A 26,193-nucleotide genomic window follows, 5' to 3' on the forward strand; every position below is an offset into this window, starting at 1 on the left:
CCAGCCTTTTTATAGCTCCGGGCGTTTTTCTTGGCCCTGAGCATTTCTGCTCCCGTTGAGAACAGAGAGCATCTCTCAGCGCCAGCGTCCGCAGCCAGCCCTGGTAGGAGGGGGCTGCACCAGGGCAGCTCATTTTTTGGGGTCCCGCTGCCCGAAACACAATGTTCCCACCATGCCTATGCGCTGGCACTGGGGCAGACGGCGCATGTGGTAGCTCAGACACGACGGAGCTCGGGGATGGTCCTGGCGAGGAGCTGCAGTGTTGCCGGAGTCTGAGCATCAAGCCCTTTCCTAAACCCCCAACCCCGCACTGCGGTTTCGCACGTGGCACATCCCTCCTGCCTCCCAAGGGCCGTGAATCCCAGGGAAACGCCATACAAGGAGCTGGAGGCGATGGCAAGCTTGGCTTCAGGCGGCAGCCCCATCCAGAGGAAGCCAAACCGGGTCGTTCTCCATCAAAATCACTGCAGCCCCACTTCTGCCTCCTGTGGGCGCAGCTCCCCATGGTGATGCAGTTCCCAGGGGTACATCCCAGCCCCACAGGTGGGAGAGGGAACCTAACATAGGGGACACCCCAAAATTGCCGAGCTGCCCTCCCTGCTCTCTGGGATGCGATTCCCTCCTCGTAGGCGCTCCCCTTCCTCCCGGCCCTTGAGTCATCTGCTTCCCCTTCGGCGTGGGGAGGATGGGAAGGCGCTGAGGCACACCGCTGGCCGAGCAATGGGGAAATGCTCTGGTGCAGACATGGGCCAAGGGCTGGGCAACAAGGACCTGCTCCTGGTTGGTTATTTTGTGGCCAAGCAGAGGACATCACTTAAGGAAAGGAGTAAATAGCCAGTAAATTAAGGGGATGCTATTAAAATCCTCTCTTGCTGCGGGGGCTGGTGGGGTCCCCACTCTCCAGCAGTGATGGAGAGGGATGCGGCCACGGGGGCGTTGCGGCAATGTCTGTGCCGTAGCTGTGGGTCACAGGCAGCTGAGGATGGCTGCACGATGCTGGCTGTGAGCGCCGGGGCTCCCGCAGGAAGGGACAGAGCCGGCATCGCTCCTTAGAGTGGCAGGGATTTCACGGGGACGTCGCCGGTGCGTGTGTGAGCTCGTGGAGGGTGCAAGCCAGTGGTGCCACCTTGTAGGGGCTGGGTGAGGGGGAATACCCACGGCATTGCAGTCGGAGGTCCCGGCGCCCCGGGCTGGCATGTTTGGGTAGGGAGAGGAAAGGTGCGCTGGGAGATGGGCAACGCACACTGCACCTGCAGAGACGGGGCTGCACACCCCTGTCATCCCACTTGATCTGCGTTGTGCCCCTCACCCGGGTGTCTGGGCACAGGTACATGATCCCAGCCAGCTGCTTGAAGCCCTCCAAGGCAGCAACGCAAGTTCCTTGGCTCCTCGGGGCAGGTGGCACCCGAAGCAGGTCCACGTAGCTCAGAGCATCCCATCACCGCTGGAGGTCTGTGTGCCGGGGGACACGGATGGGACAGCACCCACGGGTCACCCCAGCCACAACCCCACCAGGGACCGGCCAAATCTGCCTGTCCTGGTGAGAGATGTGCCAGTACAGGGTATCTGCCAGCCAGTCTTTGCGTTTGGCTCAACATCTTGTTTGCTTTCTGCTAGTCAAGCCAAGCAGCGGGGCTTTTGCGGGGACAGTCTGGGGTTAAAGCAGACCTTACAGTGGATGTGGTCTCGGGTTCTTGTGCCGTCTGCAGGGTATTTTCCAGCAAAGCCAAGCGTGGGGCTGCTCCCCCCTGTGCCCTGGGTGTAATCGGATCCGTCCCCCACCAAGCAAGCATTTGTATTCAGAGCATTTTCTGAATGTTTTGCATTTGGGAGACACACGAGGAATGTCTGCTGGAGAGGGCAAACAGCCTGTGAACCAGCGAGGCGCTGGTGCCTGGCCTGGGCTGCATTTTGGGGACCTGAGCCCCTTTTCCAGGGCTGTCCCTGCTCGAGTCCCACTTCAAACCCTGCAGCTTTCCTGGTGCAAAAAGGCATTTTTTCAGTGAAAAGAGAAACCACCGTATCTACCAACACTGTCCCACTGCACTCTCCCATTGGGATCGGTCTCCCACGGAGCATCTCCTGGCCTCCACCACGAGCCCTAAAATTGCAGCCAAAGGTTATTTGGGAGAAGGTGGCCGCTGGTGCGGCATCGCTGGCTCTCACCATCCCCAGCCTTCTCCTCCCCGAACCCCCTGTCCAAAGTTGGCACCGCGCCGGGCGGCTGCTTGCAGACACCTTTGCTTCCCTCTGCAGGAAATCTCCATAAATTGCAAGTCTGACTCTGTGCATCGCGTTATCCCGAGAGCTGGACCCCAACAGGGATGGAGCTGCTGCAGGGGGGGACGCCAAGTCCGTGTCTGCATGGCGTGGCCTGCCAGAGCCACTGGCTATTTTTATCTCCATCACTTGACTATTATACTTAATCAGGAAGAGGGGGATGTTATAATATTTTTTTTAAATCCACTTTTCTTTTATACAGAGCAAATTATAATCACTTTTAATTGAAAAAAAAAGCTGATAATATTCTGAACCAAATTTCTGGAAGAGAATAATTAACAGTGCAATAAATCCCCAAAGGAAATGCTCATTAATCTTGTCTTTCAGAAGCAAATTTCAGAAGAGAGCTTATTTAAAACATTGCTAATAATTATAGGAAAGTTGACAGCTTAAAAACCCCCCAAATCTAGCAGCAGTCTCCTCCTATCAGATTCTGCGGTAACTGGTTCAGGCTGGACGGGAGCGTCTCTGCTCTTCGGGCTGGGGTGGCCACCACGGCCGTCGGGTACCACCAGGGATGGGTGGGACTCCCTGGGATGGTGCCAGAGGGGGGTTACAGGGAATGAAGGGCCTGTGTCACCAGGGATGGGCTGGGAGGGCTCCCGCTGCACGTTGTCCCTCCTGCCTGAGCTTGGGGAGAAGCCTAGGAGGGTGACAAGGTCATCTGAAGGAGCTTGGTGGGTGCTGTCAGAGCATCCATCATGCTGGGGCTGCTGGCCGGTGCCGTGTTGCTCCTCGTGCCGCCCGTGGTCCGTGAAATGCCGCTCTCTTCGTCTGCCAAAACCTGGCTGTGAATGGGTCGCTGGGGCCGTCGCACCCTTTAAGCAAGGGCAGTTTGGGGAGGAATAACGGGATTTCACCGCTCTCACAGAGACCAGCCTCCACAGGGGAGGTGGCAGTCCGTCAGTCTGTCTGCTGGGGCTTGGCAAGACCAGCGTCACCAGGCGTCAGTGTCGACATAGAAAGGATGAGATCTGCAGGACAGTGACCTTCCCCGGTCACTTGCCCGCAGATGGGGGGCTTGCGGGACCCCAATGGGTGAGGGCTGGATCTGCGCGCTCCGCTGACGTGCGTCCGTTCGACGCAGCAGCAAAACCCCATTTGAAGTCTGTGACTGCCTTAATTGCAATGAGGCAATTAATTTCACTGGGAGATACGCGTGTGCGTGTGTGTGTGTGTGTGTGTCTGCCCAAAGGCAGAACTGCCCAAACGAACGTGGGGCAGATTCCGATCTGCTGTGCCTCCCCCCGTCCCCGAGCAGCCGCTCCGGCACCCGTGCTGCCGAGCGAAGGGGAGGAGAAGGATGCCAAAAGGACACTGAGCTACATGAGGCTTGGGTGAAAATACCAGTGATGTGCTCATTGCTCTCAGGTTTCCTGTCCCCGTTTGACCAGGGCTGGGAGCGGGAGCGGAGGGGAAGGCAGCTTGGAGCAGACCCAGGCTCCGCCAGGAGGAAGGAAACGTGATATAGGCCTGGGAATGGTGTCATTGCCTTGGCTTTTTTGCTTTTTTCTTCCTTTTTGGGGGTCATGGAAGGCTAGGAGGGAAATGAGGAGCTGGGCCCTATCCTCAGGAAAGAGGGGCAAGGGGGATGCGGCGACATGGGACACCGGCGTGCCGTGCCGCGGCAATGCCCGAGGGGGTCAGCCAGGGCTGGGGGCAGTCGGAGTGTTGCCACTGGGCTCCTCTTCCCCCAAATCCATCCTTTATCCACATTTTCGGCAGCACACATAATCATTTCTCCCCTCCTTACACCAGCTCCCCTTTAGCATCCTGTGCGCAGGGGTGCCGACGGACAATTTTTTTGTTCAGTTGGAAACGAGAGGAAAATCCTCTCTTTTGGCTTATGCAAATTCACTCGGCTTTGATAACAAATCTGCCCAGGTCACGCAGACCTGGGGAGATGGTGAGATTTCATCGCGGCAATATTTAATACCTCTCTAAGGCCCCAGTGAAAGAGAGCACTTAATCCCACGCTTAATTTCATTTCTGTGCCTTAAAATACTGAGCGATGCGCTCATCTCGAAGCAAGGGCCTGGGCCCGCTCAGGCACCCCGCGATTCCCCAAATAAGCGGGAGAGCAGCCAGATTTCAACAAAAACTCGATCACGGGCTGCGGTCCACCCTGCTGTGTCCATTTGAGCCCCAGCAGGATGCCGGCCGGCTGCCGGGTCACCCACAGGGTGATGCGGGATGCACTGGTACCCAGAGCCCTTCGCCTCCCCCAGCGGGACACCATCCTGCTTTTACCCTTCCGATCTTCTGCTTTAATCGCTCAGAACGATATCTAAGGAGTTAATTTTTTTTTTTTTTTTTTTTTTTTTTTTTTTCTGTGCGCCTCTACCCGAGTACCACCCTGCCCCAGGCAGGTCCTGCCGTGTCGGGGACCCCAGGGGTTCCTGCGGTCCCCTCCCGCCTGCTCTTTGTCATCCGGAGCCGTCATTTTCATTAGGCAGCTGCTCTGTACCTCGCTGCCCCGCGCGCCTTTTATCTGCGTTCTGTTAAATGATCTCAAATATGTGATATGATAAAGACAAACAAACACCCGTTCAATTTAGTTCACCCTAATGCCAGACTCTACTTTTACCGAAGTAATTAAGATTAATGCAGTTGATAATTTAGGAAGCATTCTTAAATGTACCCTTCTGGCAGCATCTAACATGTAATTTTACCTTAGAAGATTTATCGGAGCACTTAGGTAACAGATAGTTCCTTAGCAAACAGGAGCATTTAGAAGGAAAATGAAAGATTAATATTTCTTAAATAAATGTCAAAATAAGTCATTCTTTATTACAACCCTACAAAGATGTTGCTGTCAGGCCCAGCCCCTCTGCTGATTCCTGGGGGAGATTAAACCTGCCGCAGTCTCGGGGGCTCGGCGAGCAGGAAGGGAGGAGGTCTCAGATGTCCGATGCCTCTGTTTTTTTAGGGAAGCAGAGGCTCCGAAGGGCTCTACTCGCCCACGCCAAAACACATCAGAATCAGGGTAGATCCTTGTTTTGGGGGGGAGAGTTTGGGAGCTGACCCTGCCCTTGCTCCAACCTGTCCCCGTTCGCCCCGGCAGCTCCCGGCCCCGCTCGGCACGTCCCAGCTGCCTTTCCCGCTCCGCCATGGGCGAGGAGAAGCTGAGCTAAACCTCCGGAGAGCCTCGCCGCCCTCTATCACCAGCCATCTTATTTCCTTTGGAAAAGGCTCAGACCGCTGTTGGCTGCAGCTGGGGACGGGACCGGAGCGAGTGGCCGCAGCTGATTGACACCCAGCTCCCACGACCGCCCGGCTGGGCTGTTACGGGATTTGCTTTGCCAGGTCACCCTGATCCATCCATCCCTTTTCAGGCAGATATTGGATTGGGGTGACCTCCAGACGGGGCTGAGCCATATCCCATGTCTTCTCCTCTCCCCCCGCCCCAGCCACCTCCTCTCCTCCGTGTCCCATGGTACATCCCCTCTGCCAGACGTGCAGCCTCCCCTTGCAGCACTTCGGGGTTGGGTGGCCCGAAGTTTCGGGAGGGACCCCGGGCACGGCTCCGAGACGCGGGCTTGCAACGCCCCCGCATCTCACGGGGTGCCCAGGGAGCTGCCAGGCTCCGTGTGCCCGCCCAGGGACCTGCCCTCCTCCGCTATTTTGCATTATAAGCCGAGGAAAGATTAGGACTGTTTGCAAAATCTGGATCCCGAGCGAAAGTTGGCTTCTCACCAGCTTGGAAATTCAAAGCTGTTCGGATCCAGAAAATCAATTTTGGAGCATCGTGAGCAAGAAACAAACTTTCTGAATAACCTTCCAACTTCTCCTCGGGCCAGAAAAATCTGCTGGAAACAACTTCTCGCCGTGCTCCGTGCCCCGACACAGCCAGACCAGCCCATCCAGGAATGCTCCGTGTGTGTACAGGCCCTCAGCATCTTTCCCAGCCCCTCTTACAAGGTCCTTTCCAAGCTGTCGGCACCACGGCTCAGCTCCTTCCCGCTGCGGTTTCTGCCCAAGGGATGCTCCAGCTTCCCCCCAGCCTTTCTCAGAAAGAGCCTCTGTCCATCCCCAAACTTGCGCCTTTCATACTGGGCAGTGCCCGGGCACGGGGCCAGCCCTGGTCCCCATGCCAGCCCTCCCTCCTGGGGGACGAGCAAGCTCCGGGGGCTCCCCGGCACCAGGGCTGGCAAGGGAGGTGTCACATCCCTCCTGGTGAGATGCTCTCACCCGCTGCATCGTGCCAGAGCGGGAACCACACCCCTTATCCCGCTTTTCTCTTTATTTCATGAGGAAATGGGTTAATGTCAGAACAGCGTTCGATGTGTCTGGATATGACCCACGCACTTTTGGGGAGCAGCGAGCGTGGCTTAACTCCAGGCTGGACCTGGGGCTGGCAGGGAGGTAACAGCGATCCCTTAAAATCCCCCCCTTTTCCCAAACTTGGGAAAAAACACCCTTTTCCCACTTCACTCCCGAGGTGTAACGTAGGCGAGTGCCGTTGCAGGAGCGTGGCTTGATCCGGCACAGTACGGGATGGAGACGGGTGGGAGGTGGGCATCGTGGGGACCGGCATGTCACCGCCCAGCTGGGGGGCGCTGAGGGTCAGGGATGTCATTGGGGGGTGACCTGGGCTCATGGCTGGGTGCAGGATCAGACCTGGCCAGCCGCAGGCTGGCGGTGGCCCTGCTGTGGCTCCCAGCGCCTGCCGGGGGCTGGCCGGTGCCCTGAGCACGCCCAGGGCTGTGGTTTGGGCTTTGGCCGTCCTCAGTCTCCCCTTCCTCCTCCTCCTCCTCACACCAGCAAGGAATTTTCGGGGGCCGTATCCTGGCTGCAGGTGCAATGAGCCCCTGCAAGGCGTCAGGTCTGCAGGACCCCAACGGGCAGAGGCAGCGGCCGGGATGGAGGGGATGGAGCTGGGATGCAGGAGAGTGGGAGGCAGGACCCCATCTCTATCCGTGCCTCAGTTTCCTCACTCCCACAGCACCCTATGACCACGCACACAGCCAAAGCCACCTGCCTGCGGAGAACCCAGCTGGGGGTGGCCGTGACGGGGGGTTTTGGGGTGGAAACCCCTCCTTTTGGCGGCCGAGCGCTCCTCGCGCACCGTGGTGCCGGCAGCCAAGCCAAACATGGATTCCTGACATATTTTTCTCTTTCCTTTGCAGCCAAGAAATTCATATTTCATGGGAGGTGAAAGTGAGTCCCGGCAGTAGCTGAGCGGCGGAGGGTGCCAAGGTACGGACCAGCTGACGGCGCAGGGTCGGATGCTATTTTTGGGAGCCAGACGCTCTCCTCCCTCGTCCCCGACAGGCTCAGGGGATGCCTCCGGCCCCCCCGAGCCCCGGCTGCAGGGATGCTCGGGGACCTCCCTGGCTGCTTTTCTGGCCCCGTAGCAGCCCTGACCGCGAGAGGCAGAAAGTTTAAAGAGGCTCCAGGCTTTGAGAAGGGGCCAGTTCACCAAGGGGGAGGGCTTTTGCACAGCCCCTGCCAAAGCCGTGCCTGGATAGGATCGACCTGCCTGGGCAGGATTTAAATCCTTTAGGCAGCAGTTAAATGCCCCTTTTTGGAGGACAAAAACCCAAAGGTGTTCGGAGCCACTCCTGCGTCTCGTGAAGCCAGTGAAAGCCTGCAGAGCTGGGGGGAGGTTCATTTTGGGACCCCCACATGCCCCGCTGCCCATCTCCCCCCCTCCCGCCAGCCGCAGCGAAGGGCATTTGCCTGGGTGATGCCACCCAGCTGGCATCTTGATTACTTTTTTTTTTCCTTCCACCCACTCCCACGCCAGTCCCTGAGTCGCCGTTGCCGAAACCGCAGTGCCTCCGGCCGCGATACCCACCCAGATAACAGCAGCCCCATGCCGGGATGGTTTTTTATTCACCTTGCAGGAGCAGCCTGCGAGCTCGCCCCTGCCAAACCCCGACCGAACCCACGGCCCCGAGACCCCCACCCCGACCGGAGCCCCTTCCACCCGGCCCTGCCCGTCTCCCAGCCCCACCAGGGCTTCGCCGGACCGGGCACCGTACATACAAATAGCGAGAACAGTGCCTGCCCTGCTAATCTCAACAGACGATACAAAGAGCAGATAGGGGAGGGGAAGCATTATCGGGCCTGATTTACAGATGGAGGGCTGAGTCACCGTGATTAACTGACTTACCCAAGGTCATGCAAGGGAGAGGCCGAGCCGAGCGCTGAACCCGGCTCTCCCCGGTCCCCCGGCGAGGCCATCCTTCTGCTCCCTGCCACGGGGAAGGAGTTTTTTGCTTCCACCCGGAGCGATGCTTGGCTGAGCCCGGGCAGGGGCTGGGCAGCGGGGCTGAACCTGCCTCTCTGCAGGCGGTGCCGCACTTTCAACCCTTTCTTTGTGCTCTCCTTCAGCAGCTGGTGGGGCTTTCTTGTTGGGCGTTGGGGTTTTTTTTTGCTCTTCACACAACTGTTCTGTTCCCTCGCTGCTGTTTCCTCCAGAGTGGGGTTGAGCCCCGGGGAGATGCTTCATGGTGGGGATGCGCTGGTCCCCTTGGTCTTCGTGGTGTGGTCCTCATATGGCGTCCTAGCCGAGATGCAAAGTTCCAGCATCCTGCTGGTGGGATTCGCAGCTCTTCTCTCTTGGGAGGTAGACACTATCAGGGCTGGGGGTGACACAGCCCCCCGGGACCTGCGCGCTGGGACAGCCCTGCAGGAATAAGTGCTAAAGGGATGGGGAAGTGCTGAGGTATTCGGGGAGCACAGGCAGCCCCAGGGGACCCTCGGCTCTGTCCGTGGCTGGATCTTGGGGTGTGAGGGGCTGAGCCGCTTGGCTCTGGGTGCCAGAGAGCCGGGGTGGTGAATCACAACCTGTCTGGCGTGTCAGGGCTCCCAGCAGGATGGGACCTGCCCCGCAGAGTGGCATGCTGGGCTCTGCCTTGCCAGCCAGGCTCCTGCCATCCTTACTCGACTCGTTCCTGTGTCCCCGAGCCGCAGCGGGGCTGCGGGAGGCTTTGGGTGGCCCCATGTCGGCCCCAGCATGGGAGGATGCTCCGGGGATGGGCAAAAGGGCTGAGCACCCGGCAGGGCACGCGATTGCAGGTGGGAATCGCTCTCCCTGCAGCCAGGCAGCCTGGTAATAAATACCACATGCTTTTTTTAAAGCATAACCTTCCTTTTCCCCCATCCCATCCCTTTCCACCTCCTCTTCCAGGAGCTGAAACATAAAAACCCAAGAAGCGATGCCAGCGGTAACCCAAAGAGGAGCTTGGTGCCAGGGGCAGGCAAAGGAGCCTGTAAAAAAAAAAGATTAAATGGTCCCTATTTTCATTTTATTCTGGGCTTCCCATCCCGCAAGGGGCCAAGTATGTTTGGGCTGGATCCGTAAACCCTCCTGTGATGGATGCAGGCGGCCGCCTGGGGAATATCACTTTAAATCAACACGCCCGGGGCTCCTTATCGAACGCCCCATCGGGAGCAGCGCTGGCTGAGCCTCACCGAGAGGCCCCGGATTTCTGCGCCGTGCTGCTCCCGGGGCTGCCGTGCCATCGCTCCCCACGTGCAGCTGGTGATGCACGCCGTGGCCACAGCCAGCAGGAGGGACCCCCACGCAGGGACAGGGGACCCCCAAACCCTCCCCCACCACAGGGACAAGCATCAGCGGTTCGGGGAGTGAAACCCTAATTTACACCTTGCCCTTCTCTCTATGCCCCGTCCATCATTTGCATGGGATAAACATGCGCCCACCTCCTGCCCAGGCTCTGCCGCCGCCGCCGGGCATGCCGGCACGGCACATGCATCCCCTTCAGCAGCGGGACAGTCCCGCGTGCCCCTGGCTCTGCCTTCCCCATCTCCATCACCGTGCCAGCGCAAGGAGCCCGGTGTTTGTTTCTCCTGGCGCTCAGCACTAAGGCACCAGCAAACCCCAGCCCTTGCCATGCAAATCCTGCAGCTTTACGGATGCAAAAACGAGCCTTTCCTTAAAAAAAAAAAAAAAAAAAAAAAAAGGGCTCCTTTATGTGGCTGAAAGAGCACGACTGTGATAATGTAGCGAGCGCTGGCCTTGGGTATTTTATCTTGGCAAGGAGCCTTTGCAAATTTAAACAGCAGCAAACAGGCTTTGCAGTTGTGGCTGGAAGCGGCATAAGTGGCGCATTGTTTTGCAAGCAAAGCCCCTGCGTGCCAAAGGGCCGCGTGTGAGTTTTGGCCGGCGCGCGCGCGGGGGGCGAGCGCAATAGGGTCCGGCCGTATCTGCCCGGGATTCATTTCACTTAGTGGGGTGTGAAATTGTGGAGGAATTCGAGTCCGGCAGCTCAAATCAGAGAGGGGACCCCGGGAAGCCCCCCCCCGAGCTGCCTTCCCCTCCCTGCGAGGGCTCGCAGGTCTTTGCAGAGGGAGCAGTGGGGATGCAGCCTTGCCTCTGCTATCGCTATATCACTAGATAGATAAATAGATAGATAATATTATTAATGCGTATACGCTGCAGCAGCATGGCGGAGCGCTGGGTGCTCACCCCGGGTGCTGCGTGCATGCAGAGCATCAAATGTGAACTGAGAGACGACCCGTGCATGCTGCGGAGACCCCGAATAGATGCAGGTCGCTCCCTTTTTTTTTTTTTTTTTTTTTTTTGCAGAAATTCTCATTTTCAGCTCAGCTGGCTGCCGGGCAGGGAAGGCGAGGCTGCGCGGCACGGCGTGGACCCCGAATGGGGCTGGGGAGCTGTAAGAATTAGACCCAGGAGAAGACTAATAAGCTGAATTTCACGCTGCTTTGCAGCCAGATTGCCCCCTCCCCAGCTCCCAGCAGTACCATGCCTTTGCCCGCCGCTGCAGGCTGTCAAAGAGGCGTTTCTAGTGAGGGAGGAGAAAGAAACCCTTTCTGTTTCCAATAGACTTTTAAAAAGAGACACTTAAAAACAGAGGTTTACTCTTCTTTTTAATATAACCTGTGTCTGGGGCTAAAATCCTGGTGGGACCTGTTAAGAGGCCGCGCTTGACTTGTGCTTCGTGTCTAACACCCTGCGGGTCCTGTATTGTAAAATCAGTTGGTAAATTCAGGACTCGGTTTTTACGCTTTCACCTACTTAACGGTGTCGAAAATTGCGAGGGCGATTTGCGGGTGCTGTTGAAGTTAAGGCAGAGGCAGCAGAAGCTCAGGTGCTTTCTCCAGGGGTTCGGTGGAGGGGCGGCGAGGTCAAAAGGATGCGCTGCAGAGGGGAATTGTGGTGGAGCAAAAGCCTTCTGCTCCACAGCCCGACCTCATCGTCCCTCCGACCACGGGAGCGGGGACACAGGGGCATAGGGACACGGGGACAGAGAGCCCTTCCCAGGACGCCTCTCCCAGCCCGGCCCGACAGCCCTTCCCGCTAATCCGTAGGTGGAGCTCTTCTGTCATCTTTTTCTGCTTATGTTGCTAAGTAGTACCCAGAAATAGCTTCTCCGGGAGGAAAAAAGTGCCTCCCTCAGCAGCTTTTGCCAAAGGTGAAATGCTGCAGCATCCTTTGAAGAGCCAAAAGCTGGAGGGCTTCTCCCCAGGGCTGCTCGGGGGGGTTGCGCTGCCCCTTCCTCCATCCCCCTCCCCAGCGCAGCACCAAGAAAAGGGGCCAAAATATCTCCCCTCCCTCTGCTGGCCCTCTCCCCGGCTGACGGCTGCCCTGTCTCTCTTTTCTCCTCTCCAGGTCTGAAACGATGTGGCAGAGCCCCTCTGGCGCTCGGGACCCCGCGCCGCCCCGGCCCCGGGGAGCCACTGCCCCTCTCACCGCCCCGGTGCCCATCAGCGGAGGACCATGCCCATGACGGAGGGACGGCAGCTCGCAGCGGGACGGGAAAACGGGGCTTTCTAGCCTTTCCCCCCACCTCGGTATCATGACTGGAGAGACCCAGCATGTTTACACCATCGGCGATACTGAGGCCGGCCCCAAAGACCCCGACAAGGACTTTGGCTTTGAAGGCTGCGGGGAGAAGGATGGGAGGGCGCTCGGCAGGGAGGGCACGTCCCCCTTCCCCAGCCCCAAGGACAAGGAGCCCCACAGCCAGCGGGAAGCCGTGATCCGGCCGCAGCAAGCGGGAAAGATCGACTTCAAATCCCTCCACCGCAAACCCAAGTTTGGCAACGACGGCGCCTGGGGAGAGGTCAAGGGCAGCCCCCAGTCCCCCCCGGGGAAGGGTCGAGCCCGCGAGCGCAGCCGGCGCTCGGGGAAGGGCGAGCGGGGCCACCATCAGCTTTACCGGCTCAGCATCGCCGGCACCCGGCCGAACCCCACCATCGGCATCGCCTACCCCCAGCAGAAGGTGACCCCTCCAAAGAAGCCAGAGGCGAATCACGGCCCTGTGGCCGGCAGCTACCGCTTCCATGTGCCCAGCATCCCCCAGCGCGAGGCTGAGCTCCGGCAAGAAGACCTCGGCTTCGGCCGCTGCTTCCCTGATGCCGCCGCCAGCCGTACCTCCGCCAACTATACCTCACAGCCCGCTCCCCCCCACGGCCCCAAAGGGCAGCCCCCCCCCACCGGCATCCCCCTCAAGAGCCCCGGCACCAATGGGCAGCTACATTATTTAGAGTTTCAGGCGAACGGGGCCGACTCCTGGGCTTCCCCGGAGAAGAGCTTTGCCGGTGCTAGCTATGGGATCTCGGTGCAGAAGCCCAGCTCTTTCCCCGAGGGTGGCAAAGCCGGTGCCCACGGTCTGGGGGCTTTGCCGTGCCAGTACCCCTTCCAGCTGCTGCACGACTCGGGGAAGGAGCCGTACCGCAGCGATGCGGGGAGCCAGGAGTACCTGGACGTGGGGCTCGCCGCCGGCCAGCTGGCTCACGGCACCTTCGCCTTCCACTCATCCTCCAGAGAGTGGCAAGAGGAGGCGCTGAGCGGCAGCTCCTACGAGAGCGTGTCCCCCGAGAGCAGGCTGTATGGCTTGCCCCCGCCACCGCCGCCGCCGTTCCTGCACCCGCCGCCGCTGCCGCCGGCCCCGCACCACAGCCCGCTGCCGTGCTGCAAGGGCAGGAGCGAGCATCCCGCCGACCCCAATGGTGCTCTCTCGTCATCTGGTGCTATCGACCAAAACCCAAGCACTTTCCAAGAAAACCAAGCTGTTTTTCCGTCTAGTTTACACTCGCCTAGTATGCCAAAGCCAGTCGGTAAGAGGCAAGCCTCAGCGAAAGACAGTGTCCCCGGCCCGCGGCTGCTGGTCCAGAGCAGCCCTCTGAGAAGGAACATGCCACCAAACTCTCTCTCCCAAGTGCACTTTCAGAGCAAAGCCTATTGCGGTTCACCCGCGGGCAGCGCCGGCGCAGGATCCGTGCCTTTCGAGACAAGCATTCCCACTACGGCACCCACCCGCCCCAGGCTTGTGCAAGCTTGGGAAGGTGCCACTAAGGCGTTTTCTCCCATGGACCAGAATTCAGCACCTTATTCAAACCCTGTTGGAAACCAGTTCTCATTCGAGTGCCAGTCTGGCCCCGAGCAGAGGCAGCACAGGCAGAAAAATGCCAGGATGCCTTGGCAGCAAATACACCTCGCTTCTGCAATGCCCGGTCAAAACAGGCTAGAGCTGTCGAGACAGATCACCAGCCAGAAGCTCCCCTTCCCCCTGGTCGCGTCGGAGTGGCAGGGGAGCGGGAAAGCCCAGAAAGGACCCCCCGTAAGTAACTCTCCAGGGTATCACGGTAAAAAGGTCTTGTCGGGAGAGAGCCTCGGGGTCCAGAGGGGAGATCCCAACTCGACAGGCACTTTCTCTTTCGAGAGTGGGAAGGAGCCTGGGTCTCCTGCCTGCGATTCCAGAAGCAAAGCCCTCTTCTACAGCATGGGTCAAGCAGGTCCTCCTCCCTCCAGGAGCTCATCAGGCTCAGCGCTGGTCCTGCCACCATCAGCCTTGGTGGCTGCCTCCCCTTGCGAGTCCCCGCTGCCATCCCCTGTCCCCAACCCCACCTGCAGCAGCACCTGCTCGTCGCTCTCCCCCATGTCCAGCAGCCCGCTCAACGCCGGCTTCGAAGACAACCAGATGTCTGGAGCGCTGACCCCCTCTCCCTTCTTCCAGCACCCCTGCCATCCCAAGGACAGCAACAAAACCTTCCACCCCTCCGATGTCCTGAGCTCCAGCTCACTTCATTACCACACCCTGGACTCTATCAAGTCCTTCCACTTCCCTCCTGATGCCCTGAAAGACGACAACCTCCTGAAATGCACCCCAGCAAGCCCGTTCCACAAACCCAGTGTGGAGGTGGCCAAAGGATGCTCAGATGGGCTGGACGGGGAGCAGCCTCCGCCGCCATACTCCTCCCATCACTTGCTGGCCAGCTCGCTCAGCAGCGCCAGCCTGGACCAGCTGGATGTGCTCCTGACCTGCAAGCAGTGCGACCAGAACTACAGCAACCTCTCCTCCTTCCTGCAGCACCGCCAGTTCTGCACCTCTCATCCCGCTCCACAGGGAGAGGGCAAGGATGCTCCCCGGGCAGCCGAGGGGCGGAAAGTGCTCCCCCTGGAGCTCCCCAAGCCCCCCAGCCTGGGGCTCTCTCCAGACCCCCAGGCGCATTTGTTGGCATTAAACAAGAGCGATGACTTCTTGCTGGACGGAGAAAGCAAAAGCGAGGGCAAGGAAGATGCTCTGAAAGGCAGTCTCTTCAATGGACTCACCGCCAGCTCCCTGCCGCTCACCGCCTCGGACCTGGACATCGACGACGCCAAGCTGGACAGCCTGATCACCGAAGCCCTCAATGGCCTGGGGTATCAATCGGATAACCCGGAGATCGACAGCAGCTTCATAGATGTGTTTGCAGATGAGGAACTAACGGGTGTCAAGGCAGCCGGCGGTGGGATGTCCCACAAGACGAAGGAAGTCCTGGCCTCAGAGAGCAAATCGAAGCAGGCAGCAGCCAAGGAAAAGGCAGCGGGCCAGCCCAAGGCCGGCTATTTTTACGAGGACGGCCATCCAGGTGGGGAGCAGGTGAAGAAAGGGACAGGAAAGCAGCACCTTCACAAGGGGAGGGCAGCACAGAGGTTGGCAGCCCAGGACCTGAATCCCAGGGCAGCGGGAGTGGAGAGGACAGCCAGGCTGCGGGCAGGCAGGAAGAACAACATCCCACCAGTCGCCACCTCCTCCAAGTCCACCTCGAGCCAAAAGCATCCCAGGAAGCTCAGCCAGGAGCCTCCAGCGAAGAGCGAGGTGGAGCCAGGCATTGCCACCAAAAGCTCCAAGCCACCCCGGTTGTCCATGAAGGAGATGAAGAAGCGGAAGCCCCGAAGTGGGACATGGAGTAAGGAGCTCATTCACAAGATTGTGCAGCAGAAGAACAAGCTCCACAAACTGCAGGTGAAGAGCAGCAAGCAGACACAGTTCCCCCAGGTCTCCGAGAGGCTGATGCCAGCTGCCAAGGAGGGCAGGTTCCAGGAGTATGACTACGTCTCTGACTCAGATGATGATGGGACAGAGTGTAGCAAGCTCCGGGGACGGAAGAAGCAAGGCACAGGATTCATCAGGAGGACCAAGTACAGCTTTAGCAAGAAACGCCCGGGAAGAAGTGAGAGAGCCAAAGAGAAAGATCCAGCCTGGACCTACAGCCGGAAAAAGGATGGTCAGAAAAGGGAAGCACAGGAGCACAGGGGGGTCCCAAGACAGGAGGATGGCAAGAAAGAGGATTGTGCTGCCAGAGTCCAAAGACGGAGCAGCCAGTCATCTACCAGCAGCAACCACAGCAATAGCATGCCCAGTGAAATGGGCACCAGCCCACCCCACGCTGATGGGGCCGGCTCAGGCAGCGAGAAGGGAGGCACGCAGAGGAGGAGGCATTCAGGCAGCCCAGCCCGAGTGCCAAGGACTCCACTCAGCCTTCCTGAGGACAGGAGCCCAAAGAAGAACCAGAAGAGCAAAGAGGACTTTTCCAGGGGGAGCAGGCAATTTGGCTCAGCCAAACCTTTGGTAGAAGGCTCCAGGACACATCCGAGTACCGAATCAGATGTTGCTGTGACAGATTGTGCAAAAGAGGAGCCATTACCACAGCCCCAGGAAAGGCAGCTGCCCAGCACGGCTGCCTCGGGCAGGAGCCCCATCAGGATCTCCTGTGAGGTGGGGGCAGAAGAGCCCAAAGAAACAGCAAAGCACATGGGTGAGGCAGGAGAACCCACCCCAGAGCCTCAGGACTCACCTGAGCTGACCGTAGTCAACCAGAGGCATCAGTTTGCCCCTTTCACGAGTGATGGGCTGAAGTATCATACAGAAGAGCTAATTGCTCCATCCCACGGCGGTAACGAAGCTAGTCCTGGCAACGTGAGTGCTGCCTACTCAGAAGCGGGCATCAAATACTTGAAGGCACACGGGCTCTGTGACGATCGGAAGGACTATCCTGTGCCAGTTGCCCCGTACGGGGGGGATGCAGTGGGGATGATGCTTACTGCCAAGGCACCTGACCCATACGTCAGCAGCGACAACGCATTTTTCAGTCCCAAAGGCCTTCCCGGCCACTATGATGACAACCTCTTCTCAAAGCCCCCAGCCCTGGGCTCTTCACACATGGATGACATGTACTTATGCCGGGATGACATCAACGCCGGCCCCTTCGAGCAGAAGCACGCCAGCATCTCCCCTTACACTGCAGAAACACCACAGGGCAAGGTCTCCTCCCCTCTCAGCTTCGATTCCTCTTCAGTATTTGGAGAGCTTCCCGTCAGCGAGTTTGATCCACCACTGTACGAGAGCGTTTCTGCAAGCAAGGATGGTTATGTGACAACATTCACCTGCCCTGGCAATCCCCCCAGCAAGCCACTGCCGTTTGAGCAACCATATCCACCATTCATGCCAGGGAAAGACTGGTCCCTCATGGAGGAGGTGGCTCCGATGCTGCCAGAAGACATAAGTCAGTTCCAGAGCCTCTCAGTGGAGAAGCCACTAGTCAAGAAATTCCCAGAGGAAGGACCTGTCCCCACCAGCCAACTCTCCCTGCCGCTGCCAGACAGGATAACCGATTATAACATGACTTTTATAAGCAACATATCAGACGATGACCTGGAGATCAAGCGATTAGTCACAGAGCTGGAAAGTCAACTGCAAACCAGCAAGCTGGATAACGAGGCATCCATCACCCTTCAGAAACCCGAGCAACAGATCACTGCCCATCTGCGAGGAGAGATGGCCAAGCAGTTCCCACCACTGCTGGCTGAGCAAGAGACGGGCCAGGAGAAAGGACTGTTTTTGGCGGATGAGCTAGACAGTTCAAGGCTCTGCGTCAGGGAGAGGCTGGGAGGAGAGAAGCCAGCCGTCGCAAGTGTCCATGTGGACTATGAGAGACCCAGGGAGACCTGGCCCTGCGCAGTGGAGCTAGGCTCGCTGGAGGCAGGGGTGTGCACACCAGCCCCGCTCACCACGGACCATTTCTGCTCCAAAGACAGTGGCGAGCAGCTCCGGGGAACTGCAGGTGCCAAAGAAAGTGACCCTGAAAAGATGGAAAATGGGTCTTCCTCCAAAAGCCTACCTGGCTCATGTACACCAGACCAAACAGAGGCTCCCGTCTACACAGACCCTGTGACAAAAAGCCCTCCTGTTGTCACTGACTCCATGTTCCCCAAGACCCTTGAGGCAGCAGAAGCAACCAAAGATCCCCTGCCATCCCTGCCATGCCAGCATGGTGCCGAGAGCTTCCCTGTGCCGGGGAAAGCAGATGAAAGCTTTGCTGATGCTGCAGAGCTGGAGAAGTTTGATGCCCATCTTCCAAACCATAAACATGAATTTGGCTTTCAGCAGGGTCCCACTCCAGCTTTGGATCTCGCCTTCTCACCTCAGATCAAAGAGGTCCCAGATACAGAAGAAAGACCCTTGAGCAGGCCCGAGTCACCCAAAATGGCAAAAAGTGCTGTGATCTTCAGAGGGGATGGTGGTGGGTCTGTATTGATGGAAGAAACGGAGGAGAGGAAGAGCCCCACCACCTATCCAGCTTTCGGACCCAGCGACAAAGCCAGCAAGCAAAAAGTGCTACTGTTCAATATGCTGAGTCTGCCCAAGGAGAGCGAATGTGGCTCCCAGAAAATATCAGCATCCCAGGAGACAGCTGCCAACCCTCTGCAGCAGCTCCAGCTCTTCGTTGCCCGAACGGTGAAGAGCAACGAAGAGGAGTTGTTGATGCCGTGCTTCCCCATGCTGCTTGCTCCCGGCCACCCCTCTGCCACCACCCGCATCCAGCCAGAGCAGAAAGAGGAGAGCGGTGGTGCCTTGGCAGGGGAAAATCGGACATACTGCTCTGCCCAAGGGGATGGGAGCGTCCCCATTGGAGGTAACGTGGAAAATACTGTTGCCTCAGCGAAAGAGGCTGTGCTTTTGTCAAGTGGATGTGAGCAGCTGGAGGCGTTCGGTGCAATGGGCTCCCACCATGCGAAACAATCCACGTCTGCAAAGCCGGAGCTGCAAAATAATGTAACGGAGCTGCAGCACTTAGCAAATGAACACGTGGAGCTGAATGACATTAATATCCGTACAGATGGTGTTTCCCAAGAGCATAATGACCTCTCGCCATTCAAAAACACAGTGGTAACCCCACTGCCAGGGCAAGGAAAGAAAGCTGATCAGCTCATGGAAGAGCAGGAGCAAGATAAAAACAAAGCGACCTTGGCATTTAAAAAACATGAGCAATCCCATTTAAGCCATAGTTTGCTCGAGAAAGAAACACTGGGCGGTGCAGCAGCAGAGAGGCTGGAAAGAAATCAGGTGGGGCAGGGTGCACAGACCCTGCGCAGTGCTCCCGTGAGTCCCACCAGCCCCCCCGGTTCCTCCGAGGAAGAGTTCCACCAGGATCGCCACTTGATGCCAGAGGCAAAAGCCGGCGCACGCAGTGGAAAGGTTGCCAGCGAAGCAAATGGCAAGAAGTCCCTCAATGGCTGTCATTACATGGGCAAATCTCCAGCCAGCCTGCCCTTGCCAACCGATTTTTCTCACCCCAAATGCTTGCAAAGCGGTGGGAGCACAGGAGGAGAGGTCCCCAGCTTCGGCACTCAGCTCTCGGATGAGAAGAAATACGGCGCATCCCTGTTTAACACATCGAGTTCATTCATCATTAAGAGGTGTCCTCCTGAAGCCAACAGCCATCACATCCATCAACCCACTGTAAGCCCGGTAGAGCAAGGGACATGGAAAAGGGCACCCACCTGTCCTCCCTCGCTGCATCACTGTGGGGCTGCGCCCACAGACACGGTCAGGGACAGTCACCATCACCTCCCTGACAGTGTTTTGGGTAACTGTGAACCACCTGAAAGAGAAGGGACAGCAAGACTCTGCGCTCTGATGCATGCTGATGGTCCGGTGGGCTCTGCCTTGGAGATGGATGGTCCACAGAAACTGCACAGGAAAGACTGCTCTCTTCCCAGCTCACCACTTTTCAACCAAAAGAGTGTTGGGAAAGAGGTACCCAAAAGCACCAATGCTGTGCTGTCAAGTTCTCATTTTAAAGAAAACCAAGCGTGCGCCATCACAGATCTTGTCGTTAACTCCATTCCTGCAGAAACACAAGATTACCCAACCCAGCCCACAACAGATCTTCTACCAATCATCAGAGAAAAAGAGGTAAACCTGAAGCAAGAGAACAAGCTTGATAGCTGCTCTGATGGTGGAAATAAGCATCAAAGTGAACCAGAGTCCTTGTCCAATGGGTTTGCTGTTCAGCAGGTGCCAGCAGGTGCCAGAGGTCTTACAAGGATTGGCGATCTTGGTCCTGCTGAATTAAATGGCCGTGAGTTTTCAGAGGCAGCAAAAGTGAGACTTGGTGGTCTTTTGAAAACCACAGAGAATGGAGGAAAGAGTTTAGAAGGGGAGAAACCCAAACCCCATGGGGCTGGAGAAGCTGGAAGTTGTGTGTTAAACAACACTGGCCAAGGAGAGGGCAATATGCATAACGGTACTCTAAACCCTTCCCAAAATGAACTTCACAAAGAAAAGAAGACAAATGGGCTCCCAGTGACCTGCGACATTTGTTCAGCCACTTTCCGGTCCAAGCCTGGCCTGACCAGGCACAAAGCTGTAAAGCACCAGGTGAAGAACGCTGCTGTACCACAGCCCAGCAAGACTCCCAGGTCCACTTTGATTCCTGCAGACAAGACATCAAAAACAGCCCAAAAGATGCCCAGGAGGAGCCTGAAGACTTCATTCAAAGAGAAAACCTCCAGCTCAGAGATGCCGACCACCAACATTGACCACATCCCCGAGAAAATATGCCCAGACCTGGAGAAAGAGCCCAGCGCCCAGATGCAAGAAGTGGTCAGCAGAGTCCTCAGCGATCTCAGCGTGATCTCCTTCGAGATGTCTGAGGAGCTGCAACGCACATGTGTTCTGCAGAGGGAGATGAAGGCAAAGGGACCATGCTTGGAGACAAGAGGATCATGCGAGGTGGCAGATGGGAAGCCGGACACAGGACAGCAAGCCAGGAAGGGAGAAAAGGGCAGAAGGAGTCAAAGCAAAGATCCTGGAGAGGTGAACAGCAATTCTGAAAAGAAGCTAAACAGGAAAGTGAGACGAAGGAAAGCAAAGGTGTTCCCCAGCAAAAATGATCCCAGTGGTCCATGTGAGCTGGAGAAGAAGGAAGGTCCTCCCTCTGCTGTCCTCAGCTCCAGTCTGCCCAGGATCATGGAAGGCTTGCGTGAGCCAGGTGGTTGCATCTCCACAGAGGAACAAAATGGGTATAACTCAACCCAGCACTCTCAAAAAACTAAGCAGTCCCCTTGTGCAGCTGAGCTCACAGAGGACCCAGGTGACAGGATCATGTCTTCGAAGGAGACGGTCAGCAAGGAGCCAATAATGGGCACAGTCGCCTGTCCCAGGGAGGTGGAAGATCCAAATGGAGTGGAAGACGCTCGGGCTTGCAAAAAAAGGGTTAGCGGGTTTGTGAAGCAAGTGGAGAAGGGATTGGGCAAGGTAGGCAAAGAGCAGCATCATGGTGCTGATGGCACAAAGGAGATGGATGCTGAGACAGGAGACAGTCCTGCAGCAGGCAGCAGCACTGGGAACCAGAGTGGTACCCCGCAGGGTCCAATGGCTCCTGCTGAAGAGGGTCTGCCGCTGGAGATGCCTGATTCAGAAACCACCCAAAAGGCTCCTGGGCAATGTGCTCTGCAGACCACACTGGGGACTAGCCCTCCTCCTGCCGAGCCAAAGTGCTGGGCAAAGGCAGATGTGCCACCAGGTAGAGAGCAGTGCATGGAGACCACGGCCGTCTCGGACTTCCAGAGCTTGTTTGACGATGACTCCACATTCTCCCAGCTGTTCCCCCGGGATGACCAGTTTGTCCGGAGAAAGTGCACACGGGTGTATGGGAAGCGCAGCAAGAAACCCAAGGCCATCACTGAGGTCAACCTCCAGCCAGCAGGTGCCATTGACCTCTTCACAATCCAATTAGCTTCTGACCTTAGTGAAAACAGCTCTTTCTGTGTCACCAGGGAGAACCCTTGCGAATACGAAACCATCTCTGTTGATGATGCCTTAATGCTAAACATGTGTCACAGCAGCAAGGTGAAGAGTGGAGATGCTGCTCCCAGTGGATCTGAAAGCATCGCACCAAGGTCAGACTGTGAGAAAATCAACCATGGGAAGGAGGACATTGACCTGGAAGACAACATGCTAACCTTCTTATGCCAAAACAGCCAAGTGGACAACGTTCCCAGCTTGAACATCTGGGGGAGTCTGGAGAAGGAGGGAGAAAGCCTCTCTGCCGAGGACATGTTTGAGCCTTTGATGGACCTTGAGGATGAGCACTCGCTCAGAGAAGCGAGCTCTGAGCCCCCTGACCTGGCGGAGGAGCCCTACAATGACAAGGCTAATGAAGATTCAGACTCTCCTGAATTTCATACCATCGACATTGAGATGCTGAACGCAAAGCTGAAAATGAGAGACATGTGCTTCTTCAGCTCTTGCGAAGATCTTCCTGGCCATGGGGAGGACAATGCTGTGAGTTTCAAGCCAAAGCCGGGCCAGCACAGCAAGCACAGAAGTAAGCTAGAAGATGGGAAGCTGGGGAAAAACCGCAGTGAGATAACCATCAAGGCCAAAGACAAGCAGTACAAATGCAAAGTCTGCTTCCAGTGGTTCCTGACATTAGGAGAGCTGGACTTCCACAAGCTCTCCCATAACCCTTCCCCTCCACCTACCTGCTACATGTGTGTCCAGCGCAAATTCAGCTCCCGGGAGCAGCTGAGGGACCACCTGAAGGAGAAGCACGCCAAAAACAAAGCTGGTCTGTGGGCTTGTGGGATGTGCCTGAAGGAGATCTCTGACGTCTGGATGTACAACGAGCATCTCCGGGAGCACGCCACCCAGTTCGCTCGCAAGGGGCAAGTGCAGAAGTCTGTGATGGGCCTGCCAGCCTGCTTCGGTGAGGACAATGCCGCTGTCACCCACTTCCTCAACACCATCATGTATCGGAAGCCCAGCAGGTCCTCCCGGCACACCAACTCCAGCAGCAAGCATGCGGTTAGCAGAGAGAGCAAGAACCCCAAGGAGCTGCCCCTCGAGCAGGAGGCCAAGGCGATGAAAGACCCCTTGGAAAGCAACGTCAAGGTGAAGCCACCTGCACCCAGCTCCTCTAAAGCATCTGCCAGTCCATCTCCAGAGCACATGGCAAAAAGCGAAGGCACCCCAAAATCTGTCCCCATGCACCCAGACTGCAAGGATCCTTCCAGGGACTGTCATCACTGTGGCAAACAGTTTCCCAAACCCTTCAAGCTCCAACGGCACTTAGTCGTGCACAGTTTGCAGAAGATTTACTTGTGCCACAAGTGTCCGATGTTCTACCAGGAGACCAAAGAGCTTCGAAACCACCTCAGCCAGGAGCACGGGATAGTGGAGGAGCAAGAGATCAAGCACACCACCCTGTACGCATGCGAGCTCTGCGCAGATGTCATGCACGTCATCAAGAAGTCCTTCATCTGCAGCATGTGCAACTACACCTTCTCCAAGAAAGAGCAGTATGACCGGCACATGGAGAAGCATCTGGCAGGAAGCAACAAGACTTTCAAATTCAGAGGGGTTATGAGGCCTGGCGTTGCCTCCAAAGAGGGCAGGGAGAAGATGAAAGAGGACAGCTCTCTCCGGGAGGGCATGCCACCAAGCAAGAAGAGGAAGATTGCTCACCATGGCAGCTTGCTCCCACACGGCTCACCAGTCCACCTGGACCACACTAGTGACCTTCAGTTGGCGGAGACTGCAAGCCCCAGCTTTCAAGTTCCCACTGACTCCTTGCCTACAGCACCTGGAAACCCAGGAGCACCCCAACCCTCTGTGAAAACAGAAGACCTAGTGGGTGACTTCTCTGACTTCCTGGTGGAGATGGAGAAATCCCAGTTTGACACCCTGCCTCCACCACCTTGCCTCTCCCCATCTTTGCCACAGGCTGTGGCGAGCAGTCCAGAGCTCGGCCATATCGCTGCCCTGTCTATCGAGGAGCTGGAGAAAGGAGCATTTGATGGGAAACCACTTCCTTTCTTGGACTCGCCTGAGTTTACCATTGACCTTGCCGAGTTGGCTTGTAACCAGGCCACAGATCAAAAACTCTCTCCTCCACACCTGACCGAGAACCATGGCTACACCGATGCCCATAAAAGAACAAGCGTAGGCAACAAAGAGGAAAATATAGCAGGTGTCCTGGAAAATCCCAATGTAGCCACTGACGCCACAGATGGGATCCCATTTCTCCAGCTTGCCAAGAATGTCTCGGAGCTTCCTGCCCTGACATCAGAGGCTCCACTGGCCAAGGAGACCCACAGGTGGGGCAACCCCAGTGCCAGCGATGACTCTTCTTGGGAAGGGGCATCTAAGGCCGCGTCTCCAGAAGCTGCCCACCATCCCCTACCCCTGAAGGACAAGACGGCATCACCTGCACTGAACAGGACTGCCAAAGATTCAACCCTGCAGAAGAAGACCATGAGTAGCCAGCCCAGCAGTGAGGCTGCTCCTAGCTTGGGCAGCCCCAGCAGCAGCACAGAGGAGGGTCAGCAACCCGTCTTGGGCAAGGAGAAGCCCGTGCCTGAGGCTAAGGACAGCAGCACTAATGCCAAGGACCAAGGCAGCAACCCAAGCAAATCCACCGGCCACCAGCCCAGAGGTGAGGCGGCCAGCAACACCGTGAGGCATGGCCACGTGGAGCCGAGCAAAGCTGCTGGAAAGCTTCACCCCAAGAGGAGGAAAGAGCACAAGTCCTTGAGCCACCGGAGCAGCTCCGGCTCCCGGGAGAACATGGAAGGAGATGGGAAAAAGAAAAAAGCCCGGACCCCATGCCCAGGAAGGAGTGAGAGCACTAGCGAGCTCAAACATGCCGGCTGGAGCAATGCCGAAGCTTCTGCCCTCTCCCCGGGGAGGAGGGAGACACACTGCAACAAACTGGTACCCAAGCCCAAAACAGGCACCCAACTGAAGAAGATGGTCCTGGACACTTACAACCAGAAGAAGGGGGAGCTCCGTTATGCCAATGGGGACATGAAGCGCAGGAAGGCCATTCTGGGGAAGAGCCTCCACCAAGTGTTGGCCAAGGGGCCGGCACCGTCCCCGCGCGGTTCCTTGCACAGCCCGCGCGCCGCCCGGGGTGCCAAGGCGGCCGGCTCGGCCAGCTACCGCACCGCCGAGTCCCAGAACAACCTGCTAAGCCAACTCTTTGGGCAAAAATTAACTAGCTTTAAAATTCCTTTAAGAAGAGATACTTCAGAGTAATTTATGGAAGTGACTTATGGTGATCCTCAGCTGCTTTCATGGGGTTTGCAAGGGAAAAATTATCAAAGCATTAAATTCGTTTGTGTAGCATGATTTCTCTGTCTAGCTTAAATGAACTTGCACTGCAGCCTCTGTGAAATAGTTTGCTTTGTGTCTACTAATCTACTTTAATTCACCTGATTTATCATGCAAATGCTAGAACTTTGATGTTGCTGATGATTTTCATGAACTGAAATTGTAATCGCTTTGGGCAGACTGAATCGTCGAGAGCAATTGCTTTATTGCAGAAGTGCTGAGGTTATAAGGATACTTGCAAATCTCAGACCCTTTTGAGACTGTGTCTGTGTTATCTTTGTACAAAGTACTTGAAGAGATGAACTTCATTCCGTAGACGTCTTATTCATAAGGTGCAGTACACTGTAGAAAGCAAATTTTTTTTTTGAAGATTTTGCACAAATAATCCCGTACAATTCATTTAATTGGGAGCTGGCCTAAGAGATGATACAATTAAAAAAAAAAAAAATTAAATTAAGAATCGAGTGTCCTATATTTTGACAGCCATCCCTATGAATTTGTTTCTACATCGTCAAGAGAATAACGAACTGGCTCTGGGGCTGCCGGGGCTGTCGGAGCCCTTCAGAGGATGCTGCCACTCTTTGACCACTGTAGACGATGTAACGGAGGAGAGCTGCCACCGCGAGCAAACTGCACCTTGACACTTGTGACAAACTCTGATTTTTTAGGGTTTTTATGTGTGTGTGTGTGTGTGTGTGTGTGTGAGTGAGTGCGTTTTCTTTTTGTTTGTGGGGGGGGTTTTTTGCGCATCAACAAAACTGTGCCAATTTACCGCACCAAACCGGTACTGTGCGAGTGCCCTCAACGGTATCACTTCTAAACTATCTTACTGTATTGAGTTAGTGGCTATATAGGTATCCGCTTTTTACTATGCAGTTACTGGTGCTATTCTTGTTTTGTAATGTGAATACAGACTTCCTTGATTGAAAAATAAAAGGGAACCATTAGGAAGTAGCCGTTACCTGTAAAAGAAAACGAAGCAGGAACAAAAAAAATTAAAAAATCCAACTTTAGGGGAAAAAAAAAATCCTGTATGCTGGTACTCCATAGTGTCAAAAAGGTTACGTCACGTTAAACGAGCACGTCATACAACCGAACTTTTGAATCTGGAAAGAAATCTCAGGTGCAAATGAGGACATGGAAGATAACTAAATACTATTGAAATACTCCCAAGTCAAGGAGGTGAAGTAATGCACTGATGTGATATGAACAGTCAGAGTACTTTGCGTCTGTCCTGCAATTATTATTTTTGTTT

General features: G+C 56.4%; 1 protein-coding gene across 1 annotated transcript; it reads left to right on the forward strand.

Annotated features, from left to right (window-relative positions):
* Positions 1–12,068: 12,068 nt before the first annotated feature.
* On the forward strand, positions 12,069–24,863 carry ZNF469 (zinc finger protein 469; the record flags this gene model as incomplete). Its single annotated transcript, XM_082489128.1, has 1 exon — positions 12,069–24,863. One exon carries the CDS (start codon positions 12,069–12,071, stop codon positions 24,861–24,863), a length of 12,795 nt encoding a protein of 4,264 aa, XP_082345254.1.
* Between the last annotated feature and the right edge of the window lie 1,330 nt (positions 24,864–26,193).

This window comes from Vanellus vanellus (genome assembly GCF_965231255.1).
Source record: "Vanellus vanellus genome assembly, chromosome: 12".
Taxonomy (NCBI): Eukaryota; Metazoa; Chordata; class Aves; order Charadriiformes; family Charadriidae; genus Vanellus; species Vanellus vanellus.